At 40.9% G+C, this 13,553-nt stretch overlaps 1 protein-coding gene across 1 annotated transcript; it reads right to left on the bottom strand.

Annotated features, from left to right (window-relative positions):
* Window positions 1-2,642: 2,642 nt before the first annotated feature.
* On the bottom strand, window positions 2,643-13,294 carry gmppab (GDP-mannose pyrophosphorylase Ab). Its single transcript, XM_048234194.1, has 12 exons — window positions 12,970-13,294; window positions 12,549-12,646; window positions 12,211-12,314; window positions 11,845-12,037; window positions 11,443-11,502; window positions 11,170-11,300; window positions 10,441-10,575; window positions 9,958-10,055; window positions 9,828-9,874; window positions 9,399-9,491; window positions 8,284-8,452; window positions 2,643-4,271 (listed from the first exon to the last, which is right to left on the bottom strand). Exons 1-12 carry the CDS (start codon window positions 13,007-13,009, stop codon window positions 4,171-4,173), a joined length of 1,269 nt encoding a protein of 422 aa, XP_048090151.1. The 5' UTR covers window positions 13,010-13,294; the 3' UTR covers window positions 2,643-4,170.
* Between the last annotated feature and the right edge of the window lie 259 nt (window positions 13,295-13,553).

Genomic DNA, 13,553 nt, shown 5'->3' on the forward strand with positions numbered 1-13,553 from the left:
ATTCTCTGTTTCTGTCAGTTCAGTTCAGTTTCAATCACTATCATATTTTCCAATGAGCTATCCCACACATTTTTTCCTTCAGAATTTCAGATATACACAGAAACTGTGACTGATTTAGGAGGTTGATTGTCTTGATTCGGGAGCGCTCTTTGATGTTAAAAATGAACTTGAAGGGCTTTGGAGAGGAGATGAAGAGAGGGGTGCAGGTTAATGACAGAGTCCTGCAGCTTAGCTCTCCTTGTCCTGCATCTCCATGTGAACCCAACAGACCCACCCTATTTATCAGCTGTATTTGGTGTGCAGGAGTCGCAGCCGCAATATGAGTCTGAGCAACGTCGCCTTCGTGAGCAACTGGTAGGCTTGTATAGCAAGTGCTTCTGCCCTGTTGATGCAGACTCTAAGCAAAGCCAATTGCTTCGATGCCCAACCAAGCAATCAAAACAGCAAAAAACAAGTAGGCTTCTTTAGCAAGTGCTTATGCCCTATTAGTGTTGGCTCTAAGCAAAACCAGTAGCCCAAAGAACCAAAGCAACTAAAATAACATCGCTTACAAAGCAGCCTTCATGAGCAACAATGGATGTGTGGAGTGGGGTCCTTCTTTCACTTATATACATGGAAAAACGTATACATCAAATATATACAAATACAAATACAAAGACACATCCACTTGTGCACAAACCTACTGACAGCTATAATTGTTTTTGCATGCATCCTCTCTGTCACTCTCATCTCTCTTAAGTATACAGTATGCATGTGCAACCAGAACTATATTTTTTATCATCACAATGCCCTAGAGGATTTGTAGGGCGAGGGAGAGAACACAGGAGAGGAAGAAAGAAAGAGAGAGAGAGAGCGAGAGAACAGTTTTTTTCCCAGTGATGTGCTGGTCGCAGGAGGAGAGAGTGGAGGAGGAGACAACGAATGGCCTGATAAAACTGGAAGAGTGACCTGCTCACAATAGATCCATTATAACCCTTCTGCTTCAGTTCCCAGTCTCAATTCACACACCATGCCTTCTACTCGAAGGACCACAGATTTCTCATCCCACGGAGAGGTGCTTTATCTCCTCGCCCTGAAAGCCTTATTTTTCTATATGTGAGGTAACACACTGACTGTACAAGAACGAAAAGGAAAGAGGATGGAGAGAGGGAGGGGGAGCAAGAGAGAGAAAGATAATGGAGAATGCAATCTCCTCCCACTGCATGCAGGGTTTCGTTTTGTGTTTGTAAACAGGAGGATTGGCCTTCTGATGTGCTGCCTGTATTGCTGCTCTCAGCAGCACAAAGCCATAAATCAGAAATAAGTCCGACTTCATTTAGTCACTCCTGTGCCAGTGTTATTCTCCTGGAGGAACATACATTCAAGTATAATAATCATTGCTTCCAACTTTGGTGAAAGCAAGTTCCCAGTAACCCCACTTTAATGAAAAGACATGTTTAAGTAAGACACACACACACACAAATAACCTATATATATATATATATATATATATATATATATATATATATATATATATATATATAGTACACACACACAAATAACCTTAGCCATATCAGTCAAATTTTAATACCCTAGAGTTTCTGTTCTGGACAGTTCTATTGTGCATAGAGTATTGCCGAAGAGAGGGGCATGGCATTTATTGTTTAATATTAGCTGTTTTATTGATGCTTTTACAGAGTACACACACCTATATATCTATAGCTATGCTTCATATGATTTGTTTGTTTGCTGAAACCCCTTTGAAACCTCTCTATTTATAATATAATCAGCAAATCAGTTGAACTTCCTGTCATGTCATATTTGGAAAAGGTATACGTGACATTGTACCTGGAACGTGCCTGATAGCTAAAGACCCTGCTGCGGTCTCCCTGTCTTTGATATCTGCCTCGTCCTAGAAATGCAATGATTACTGCTGAGCTCTTCCACAGCACTCACCCATAACGATCAGATGATGTAATGATCTGTTTTGCTTGTGACTGATTCAGGAGGTTGATGTCTTGATTCTGGCGCAATCTATTCTCATAGGTCGGCTACAGCACATTAGTGTGTCTTGTCCGCTGATGTTAAAAATGAACTTGAAGGGCTTTGGAGAGGAGATGAAGAGAGGGGTGGAGGTTAATGACAGAGTCCTACAGCTTAGCTCACCTTGTCCTGCATCCCTTTATGACCCCCCCCCCCCTCTATTTATCTGCAGTATTTGGTACACAGGAGTCATCAGGCGCAATATGAGTAATGTGGTAGGATCGTACCATGTGTCTGAGAGTGGGTGGGTGGGGGGTTTAGCAGCTGCTGGGTCATTATTGATAGATGTGCTTCTAATGAACATCAGCAGACACCCCCACCTACCCCCCACAGCAGGCAAAAGAGAGGCTGAAGTGTGTGGCTCTTCATCTCATCTGACATCAAGCACTTATCCAACCAACCCCCTAACAAACACACACACACACACTTAAGAGCAGAAACAGGCTATAAGTCAGTCAGATGTGTGGTTGAGAGTATGTGTGCATACGCGGGTGTGGAACAGCTACTCGGCTCACCGCACAGCAGGCGGGAGATTTGATCCGATGTGAAATGTGACAGAATGTGCGGCATCGGCTCACACAAGAATGAGTTCTCAACACAGTGGGCGTCAAGATGGCGTGTTAAAATATAGAATTTTTTTTATTTCAAATGTTTACAAAACAGAAGGCTCCACAATATGGCCCCTTGGTCAAAACAACCCTTCCCATGATTCAACTTCAGAAGAAATTCAGTACACTTCACAGAAGGACAAAAGCAAATAGATGTTTAAAAAAGTTTCCACTTAGAAAGAGTCTAATCCGTAAGTCTAATTACAGGTGCTATAAGGGAAACTTCTATGGAAAGTGGTCTTTGCATTCTGTCCTCATTTCTATTCTATTCTGCATACAGTATATCATCATATAATCACCACATAGAAGAGAGTGTTACACACACACACACACACACACACACACACACACACACACACACACACACACACACACAAACACACACACCACATCATCACCTCCCCATTACACACACACACACATCACGACTATGCCCCCCACCACACACACACACACACACACACACACACACAAATTCACTCACACAGATTCCAGAGGGTTAACACAGTGCTGGCTTCTTTGTTCTCTCACACCAAGCCCTCCTCCTGATTGCTTTGCACTTGTTGCCTTTCAAGGCCAATCAATGATTTCTTTGATTAAAAGAAATGAAGATAAAAAAAAAACTCCGAGAATAAAGCCCAAGTGTTACGCAAATGTGGCCAATTAATGTCACACAATTAGCGGAGGTCCTTGGGAGTGAAGTGGCAGAGTTCAAAACTAGCAATAATCATCTAACACCGAGAGCCATTCTGTTCTGCTTCTACCCAATATTGAGAGCTTCACCTCACTCACTCTGGAAAAGCAAAGCACTTGCACATAAAGGAGGGCACTAATGCAGTCTAACTGACACTCCATGCATTCAATAGTGAGACCACATGCGGTCACACCTCAATAGCTCATACAAATGGGTTATCTGACAGTTCAAATAAATTAGTATGGGTTCTTGTCTTTTCAGTTATAGGGATCTGCTTAAAATCATAATGAAACGTTAGGTTTAGTGACAGCAAATCAGCTATATTAGCTTCAGCTAAATGCATAAGTAGGCTAGCATAATTATTTGCTATGGCTCCCCTAACTAAACTGTTCGTTTGGCCTTTTTGAGGATTGGATTTTCTTGCTTATCATTAACTATACTTTGACCTAAGTGGCAACCAAAAAGGCAGAAAGAAAGAAACAACTTTTAGAAAATGAATGAGGCAATCAATCAGCCATTGCCTGCATCATGAACACACAGCAGACTACTTCTATAGCTCTCAGCATGGTTCTCTTTTAGTAGGCGAGTAGCCATGCTCACAATGATTTGGCTTGTCAGTGCAAAAGAGCTCTAAAATTAAAACATTTACACATAGTCTATGTGCAAAACTACACATCCCATATTATTAGTTAATGTAACAACTGTCCCAAATATATAGCTTTAAAATTGTACACTTCTGTTAGTTTGTAGTGTCTCAAATCTCTTGTATGGTCTTCACAAACGTTTCTCTTTGTGAGTACCAAGTTATATATCCACTCCTCTTGCGTCTTGCACCCTGTGAGATGCCTAGAGGATGATTTGGTTCTTGAAGCTACGGTTCAGGTCCTTGTGAGGCAAAACTATGGAGTTGCGGATGATGACCTCAGAGGGAATGCTCACCTTGCAGCCTAGAGAAAGTGAAATATACAGACCTTTACTCATATGCAGGAAAGACCAGACAGGAGAACTAGTGTCTAATGGAGCCGAAGGCTTGATAACAACATCAGTGTGTCTACATCCTCAAGCTATTACATGGGATAAAATGTGTTTACATTTTTTCTCTTTTTTCTCTCTCTGCAACTATTTCTGCTTCTCAGCATCTCTTTGATTCCTTCTTGTGTTAGTCATTTCTCCAGCCTCGCTGTGAATGACAGATGTGTTCGAAATTGCCCTCTCATGTGAGATGAAGCACTCACAGAAATTTGGGTGAAAGTGAGCAACAGTAAATAAAAACAAAAACCAAGGCTTATATTTATTGCACATATGAGTGCTACAGTTGAGGTCCAATCAGCTTATTTCTTTTCCAGCTGGATAAGCCTGCTTTTCTCTTTAGAATAAGTTTTACTCAAAGTGTGGTCCGGGGACCACTGGTGGTCCGCAAGCTATCCCAATTGGTCCGCGAGCAGAAGTGGTAAAAAAAATATATAGATGAGTTTTTTGCAATATTGAACCAACTTGTATGTAAATCCAAACTGTTCTGCAACACTGCCTATGTAAGATACTCCAGTTTAAATCATATGAATCCTCTTACACAATAAGAAAGGTGCTAAGACAATTAGCAAGGTGGTTCAGTGAGTAGGCCTATTGTGTAAACTGTTGAAGTAGGTCTAAAAATGTTTGAGAAACACTGGTCTACATAGCTTGACATACCAGAAATGTTGTGTTACTACAATGGTATGTTATGATTATAGTTGCAAAAAGTAAATCTGAAATGAATGCTTTAGAGAAATATAAGTGATTCTTCATAATGCTGACAACCATGGGATCATTACTGTAACCGTATACAACAGCTCCCCCTATTGGGTATGTTTCTCCTCACGGGGCTTTCACGTTTTGGTAAGATTTCTCCTCCTAAACCAAGAGTCCTATTTTAGCAATCGAAATCGATAGTCTAAGGGCCCGAGGCGCAAGGAAGTTAAGGATGTGTCTGAATCCACTTTTGGGCCATTCTATGAAATTGGTGCCTTTTCCACTATAACATTTTCAAAATTTTCATCAAAAGTAAACTTCTTTTCAATTTATCCATATTTTTTTTTTCACATAGAAATATAATGAATTGAAATATAATACAGGGTGGTACATTTCATGATAAAACAGCTCTAATTATCCAATAATGGTCAAGTTATTGACTTAACATACATGCCTTCAATTAGAAATGTAATTTGCTTAGCAATGATGGTGTTAAAAATTTAATGAAAAAGTTATTCCTGTCTAACTTGCGTGACTGGGTGGTTGGATTAAGCTTGACGGACCCCATAATAATAATGAAAAAACAACAAATAAACAATGTAAAAAAATGTCTCTGCTTAGTTTCTTGGGTACTCTACAGGCAGACATTATCAAAAATTGTCTTTGTGATTTCATTTCAAGTAACAGTATGCTATTTACAGACAAAACAAGTTAATGTGACGGGGTGGTAAGTCAAACCAGGGGACACCAGGGGCTAAAATATTTACCAAAAAACATGATTTTATTCTGAATAAATATGTCTAATGTCATCAGGAAATGATATTTAATTCTGAAAATAACAAAAAGTTTGATAAGAATATAACATTTACGTGGTGATATTTTAGATATAAATGTCATGTCAGTCAACCTGGAGACCTGGAAATGGCCATGCACTTTTGAAAAATGGTTAAAAATAGTGTGATACTCTATTAGTGATACTAAGAATGGTATTTTCTTGTACACCCTTTTAACAAGAACCCTTGAATTATTACAGTATCTTTAGGCTTTAGAAACACACTTTGGCTCTAATTTGTGCCTTATGCATCTTATCAAATGTTGTGGATGCAAATGGCACCCGTTTCATAGAATGACCCTTTTGCTGTTTTGACAGCAGGAGAAATGGTCTCCTTGCCAAGCAAACAATTCAAAAGGGTGGTGTTTAAAGGAGAAATCCAGTGATTTTTTACATAGATCTCCGTTTCTGGAGGTCACCGAGTACTGTCGGTACAAAAACCCCCAAAAACAATCGGTTTTACCTAGCTTGAGTTGCTGCAGCCTGGCAGCTACTGTGCAGTGCTACACTCTGGGGTCATGATCATGGGGGCTCATGAACATGCCCCCAGAACGTAGCACCTTAGCTGCCTGGAAGCTCCAACTGTTGGAGCTGAACCAACTTGAGCTAGGTAAAAGTGTTTGTTTTCAGGGGGTTTTTTTCGTACCGACAGTACTCGGTGACCTCAAGAAACGGAGATCTATGTGAAAAATTGCTGGATTTCTCTTTCTTTAAATTTCTTGACACAATACTAAATATACAAAAAAATACCACCAACATTGTTGTGTGGCAATTAAAGTTTCTATTCTATTCTATTCTATTCTATTAATCATTGATTTGTTTTGGATGTAACAAGCAATAAATCAATCAGAGGGCTATCTCCCATTCCCTCTAAGAGCCAGGAGTGCTTGCACTATGGCAAATTGTTGTGATGACGGGTGAACGCATCTGCAGAGAGACTTTGCTGTAACACTTTACTTGACGGTATCTACAAGAGTAACATGATACTGTCATAACTATGACATGACACTCATGAACGTGTCATAAACAAAGTCATAAACATTTATGACTTCTGTCATTAAGTGTCATTCCGTTTTTGTCATAAGGGACAGTTCGTTATTTATTTAAGGGGCTACCGGAGGAATTTTGGGAGCGTTAGTCAAAAAAGACGTGACCCTCCCTCGCCAGCAAGAACTTTTTCTATGACCCTCCAAAGTGATTGAGAAAAAACGCATGACCCTCCCCAACAATTTATTGATGCCTTCTGTACTGGGTCAATTTGGGAACTTCCATGCTACCACTCCTTCCTTGAAATGCCTTGAAAAGGCTGTCGTTTCACACAATTTCACAAATAATAACCGGGATAGCCTACTTGTCAACCTTTTCCGGGTTTATCACGTAGGCCTATTTTAACTCCCCGCTGCCAGCTCTGAAGGAGCCGCAGGGCCATCGCAAGGGGGTGCGAGGTCCTGTGCGAACTTGACTGGTGCGAGGCCCTTTTCACTTACGTGCATAAAATCATAGCCTACTTTACACGTACCTACTGTCGGTGCATTGTAATAGTAGGCTAATAGGCCACACCAGCTTGTCTTTAAGAGGGGAAAATGTATAGCCTATAACATTAGCTGAGTCACATATTTGGCCATATAAGCCATTTATCATAGGGTAGGCTACACCACGAAACCAAATAGTGTAACAAAGGCGAACACTGTGCTGAGCACTATTTGTCAATGAGTAACACACACAACATTCAAACTATTGATAAGATGTGCACTATGGTCTGTATAGGCTAACATTGGACAAATAAATGACATTGACTCGCTATCCTGACTCAGAAAAAAAAAACATTTTCTTGCTTACCTTGCCGCAAACTCAGCAATGAAATCATAGGCCAGCTTGCAGGTAGCCTAATGTCTTTTTCAATTCATATAAGGCGAGCCCACTAGTCTCTCCTGTGACATGGAGGTGCGCAAATAGTTTTTAATAGCCTATTCAACTTCGAAAAGCTTCGTTCACCCGATGCCAGTCACTGATCGCAATGTCAAAGATCGGGAAGCTTTGTTCAAACTTTTTACGTTTTAAATAGCCTATCTTTCCCCTTTGGAATTATCTCGAGCCTATTATGAGGTCCAGTGCGTTATGTCCTGGGATTCGGACATAAATTTTGCTGTTTTCATGAATACAAAAGTTGGGTGACCCTCCTTCCTAGACTAAAAAAAGTTGGGTGACCCTCCCTTCAACAAAGAATAAAAAGACATGACCCTAACAAGTTGACATTGTTTGGGTTGTCTTGATTATGACAACTTGACATTAACCAAAGTGACATTATAGTACCAGAAGTTGTCTTGGTCATGACAAGTTGACATTAAATATGTTTGGGATGTCTTGTCGAAGACAGTGTAATTACATGTTACACATACCTAGGATAGTGATGGACGGAGTGAGACCGCCATCTCTGAAGAGCGTCTCACTGTCAATCTTGGCGTAGGGGTCATTGGGATTGGGGTCGCTGGGCGTCCCTTCAACGCGCGCCCACTTCCCCACGGTACTGTCCCATCCCACAATGCTGTTCAGCACACAGCTGTGGTCCTGCAGCCAATGCGAATGACAGGGTAGAGATTAGAGTAGTGATGTAACAGAATGGATAAGTAGTGATTTTACAGACATGATGATCAATCTATTAATCAATCAATGGTTCAATGGGTCTCAAAAGGGGTCGTTATAAGTAAGGGATAATGTATAGAACGTCGGTCATTATTGGGAAAATAAGTCCTGACAGGGCGAAGCGGACCCAGACGCGCAGCGGAGGGGTCTTGTTCCGCCCTGAAGGGACTTATTTTCCCAATAATGACCGGCATTCTATAGGCTTACATTATCCCGCTTATTACACGGCTACTTGCCAAAGCGAAACAATAAACTCCCCACGATATGACTCTTTAGTCTACATAGCCTAGGCTATAGCCTATTTGTTACCGTTCATCGTGGCTTTTGCTGAGAAACAAATAGTTCGCAACAAAACACGCTGAACTTAAATCAAGAGCAACATTCTTTAGAACACAGCTGATCAACCGTCTGCTTTTCACTTTTGAATGAAGTTCCAGTAATTGCGGAGTGATATGAAAGACCTTAATTAGAAGCACAAACTCCGTTGCCATTGACAGCGGTCGAAAATAATGACGAATAATTAGCAAAATTAAAAAAGAATAATGATGTGCTAGCATGATGCCTTGTGTGGAACAAAACAAATATGTTTTGTTCCTCACCGTTTGTGCAATTTTAGGACTCATTTATTCAATCACCATCTTCAGACTGAACTCAGTGGCTATGAAAGTGGATTAAAAAGTATCCTAAAATAAAGCACAATAACAAAGAAAGAAAGAAAGAATAGTAAAACACTGCACAAGTCAACCAATCAATTTTCAATCAGTCAATCTTTTTCAACCAATCAATCTTTACCATGTACCTAAGCACTGTGGTAATGACACAGAACAACCTATAATAAGAGCAGTAGAAGGATCCTGAGTAAGACACCTGCCTGTAAAGTGGCGCCGTGAAGGACGATGGATTCTCTGACTCGTACCCCGGCACCAATACACACACCTTTACCTATGGACACATTGGGCCCCAGCTGGAGACAAGGGAACAGGCATTCATTCATCTATTCAACCCTTTTTATCAAATTCTCTGGAATGAGTGTAGCCGAGTTTACATATACAAATAAAACATAGTAAACACATTAAACAAACAAAGACACAGTGAACAAACAAAAACAATAAATACATTTATGAGTGAAGGAAGCAGATGTTAGGGTATGTGTGTGTGTTTTTGTGTGTGGTTGTGTGTGTGTGTGAGTGTGAGTGTGAGTGTGAGTATGAGAGAGAGAGAGAGAGAGAGAGAGAGAGAGAGTGAGAACATGTTGTTGTGTGTGAGTCTTAAGTACCGGTAAGTGAATAAGTGTACTTACCACAGCTGTGGGGTCAATGTTGGCTGTTGGATGAATGTATACATTCCCTGGAGAGGGCAAATTCAATCATCATTAGTTTTCAGTGTTTGACACTAAGAGTAATGATTATGGATGAGTGAGGTGTAATTACCAGTGATCTTGGGGCCTCCCTCCTGGTTGATGGCCAGCCTCTCTGGGTGTGTATGGTGGTACTGGTTCAGGTACAGTCGGCTGGCATATATTGCTGATCTGTTGGGACGATAAAATACAGCATTTTTAATGACTACATTAAAATAAATTGCTGATCTGTTGGGACAATAGAATGCAACATTTCATGACTAAACAAAAATATGATCTGTTGGGACAATAGAATACAACATTTCATGACTAAACAGAAATGACCATGGACAGCCGTTGATAGCAGGAACATCAAGGTAAGTGAAAATCAAGACTACAGCACACTCCATTTACTTACTTACTTTTCACTCTCAGACAGTGCCTTTCTATTGATCATTTAATCATTCTATTAAACTTTGAAAACTTAAGAATAACTAATCAAAGTGTCTACCAAATTACAAAACAAACTTCAATGTGAAACTGCTAGGGGGCGCTCTGCTCTGCTCTGCCTGCTTACCCTGCTGATTTGATCTGGCTCCAGAAGTGCTGTGTTTTGTAGACGTGCAGCAGCTTCTGTCCGGCCAGCGCTGTGAAGATGTCCTGCTCCAGGTGGATGACCTCTTCTCTCTGCCTCCCCACCGCCTGCTCCTCCCTAGACAGGGACAGACAAGTGTGTCACACCCGCACAGAACGGTACCGTAATAAACCACACACATGTGGAGCCACAGTGCACTTATTACTATTTCCCAGTAATACAGTCAGCCATTCTGGCAAAAGGTTGTTGCTACAGTATTGGTGCTCAATAGTCAATCATATACTTGTAATAAATACAAGTACATAAATAATAAAAATAAATATGAAAAATGAAGTAAACAAACAAATAAAACATATTGGCATGGGTTATCAGCCATATTGTTATTTTATACATAGGTATCAGTATTGTACCGAAATGTCACAATCAGTGCATCTATTGTATTGTCCACTGTTACGATATGTCACATAGCTGGTAGCCTAAAGCCACCCACAGACTACAGATAGCTGGCAATTCACTCGTTGCCTGTCGCTTGTCAGTTGGAAAACATTTAAACATTTGTCACGGAATGTCTCGCACAGCCAAAAGTTATTTCTCATGTAACACTCAACCTCTGGGGAAAAAGTGTGTGCAAGTGTGACAGAAGTGTGACAGAAGTGTGACAGAATCGAGGAATCAAGGCTATGCATTGGCGCGGTGCCCTGGCAGACTTACTGAAGTCGCTCCTGCTGGTTGTGCTGGAACACCGTCCCTATATGGGCGAATATCTCCGGGGTGAACAGGTAGATGCCACAGTTAATGATGTCACTCACAAAAGTGCTGGGCTTCTCTACATAATGCAGTACCTGAAAATGGGACAGATATTTTAGGACTTGCTACAGGACAACAAGCAAGCAAAAAAAAAAACAATACATAATAATGCATGAATTATTACACTGTAGTAAAGTAATATACTGTAATTGAAATCAGACATGTCTGTTTAGGCACCTCATTGGTCTCCTGGTTCTCCACGATGCAGCCATAATTCAGTGACTGTGTCCTATTGGCCTAGATAGAGTTAAAACAGGTATTAATTCAGTCACACTTGGTGACTTCTAAACCAGTTCTAGCCAGAATTAAATAGAGCAATTGTATAAAATATCAAATATTATACTGTATGTCTTTGCTACACTGTGGGTTGATTTTGGATTAATAGAATTGCCACTTTGTTGTCATCCACAACACAAAATCCACTTCAGAGCATACAAGTTTAAATATTCAAATAAAAACATTGGCAAAGTTGAACTGCTTGAACAGATTGATCACCTCACCAAAAACGTATTCGCCTAAATGTTTGCTTATGTATATCACTGAGCAATGGGTCTGAATCTGATACTGCTTTGAACTCACAGTGGTCCCCAGGAGAACGCCGCAGTGGGCATCCCCATGGTTGCCGTGGAAACGCAGCATCTCCAGCAGGGGGAACTCCGAGCAGACGTCTGCGTTCATGAGGAAGAAGGCAGAGGGGCCACCAGACAGGATCTGGTCCCGAAAGTGATAGATGCCACCAGCCGTTCCCAGGGCGGCAAACTCCTGAAGGTACCTACGGTGTCCAGGGAGACGGATATCACAGTGACGAACAGAAGACATTTTAGAAATCATGTTTGCACAGTATACTGAACATGGTTGACATGTTACCATGCCTACAGTATGTAGATGGAGATGTTTTATTTTGTAGCCCTGTGAGTGGCATTAATTCATGCAGAACAAACAAACCTGACTGAGATTTTTAACTCCTGTTGCACAGTCATCAGAAAGCGATTGAGCTCCTCGTTGGGTTGATAAAAACCAAGCAGTATTATTTCCTTCATCCCGGGCACCTGAAGAAAGCAGACATGCATTGCTTATTATTATGCAAAAAAAGGAAAAAGGATTTATGTAGTAGGCTAGTTCTAGGGTATAAAACTGTGATGTTCTGTAATACCTATAAAATTCCTTACAATATACTGTAGTGTTCAGGCCTATTCCTATATGATTACTATGACACTTTGTCTCAAAACAGGCTACTATAAGATTCCTATAACCTGGTTATTTTCTGTGTAGCGCCATCCTACCTTCGCACAGGCCTCAATGTGGTGTTGTAACATGGGGACACCGGCCACCGGGAAGAGGGGTTTGGGAACCTCGAATGAAAGGGGGCGGAACCGTGTCCCTTGAAGAAAAGCATCATGACTTTATCAAGAGTTAGCCTACAGTATTCAAGGATGACAATAAGCCTCGGCCTTGCAAGTTTGACAGCAAATCTTAGGGTTAGGCTTACGTTATAACCGACGTTAGGCTACTTCCTATCAATATCGAGTGCTCAAGTTATCTTGCAGATGAGTAGCCAACGCGACAATACATGCAGTGCAAGGGACAGGTGCCGTAGCATCATGTGACAAGTCCCTGTCACGGACATCATCTGTGCCACGTCACCTCAACCCCGATTTTCATTCATTCCGTGATTAGACGAATGCATAAAGTTGGTCAACTCACCTTTCTGTGGTCCACCAATTAGAATAACCGCTTTCAACATTGTCGTCTTCAATCCCTGACAGCACTGCACAATTAAGCGAATATCTCAGCTATGCTCTCTCGAAAGGATGTGTTGGATTCTATTATCAACATGCAGATAATAAATAGGTTAAGTATGGTTCTTAATGTAACCAATAAAAATACATTTCTTACTAGGCCTAACTACCTATTTAAGCTAGTCCTTCTATTTATTTTTCTATCCGATTAACCCTTAATTTTCATCTGCCTACTCTGTAAACAATTCTGTGTTTATTACAGACGTCTCTTATGTATGCGAGAGATAGGCTTCCAGACATGCGGAAGTAAGTTGCCACAGCGAAACCCATTGGACCCACCCCTTTTCCCAGCCCCACTCTGACGTCATGTACCTCAGCAACCAATCTACTGACCTGACCAAAATCTCTGTTTCATTCAGTGGCTACTGAAAACTTGTGTTATGTGTCGGGCAGTGACAAAATCAGTCTCAGATGTGTTATTTGTTTTAGACCTATTCCAATTCCCTATTTATTTATTTGTTTAAAAAGACTGTCCAAAATCACTAACTG

The sequence above is a fragment of the Alosa alosa genome, chromosome 23 (genome assembly GCF_017589495.1).
Source record: "Alosa alosa isolate M-15738 ecotype Scorff River chromosome 23, AALO_Geno_1.1, whole genome shotgun sequence".
Lineage (NCBI taxonomy): Eukaryota > Metazoa > Chordata > Actinopteri > Clupeiformes > Clupeidae > Alosa > Alosa alosa.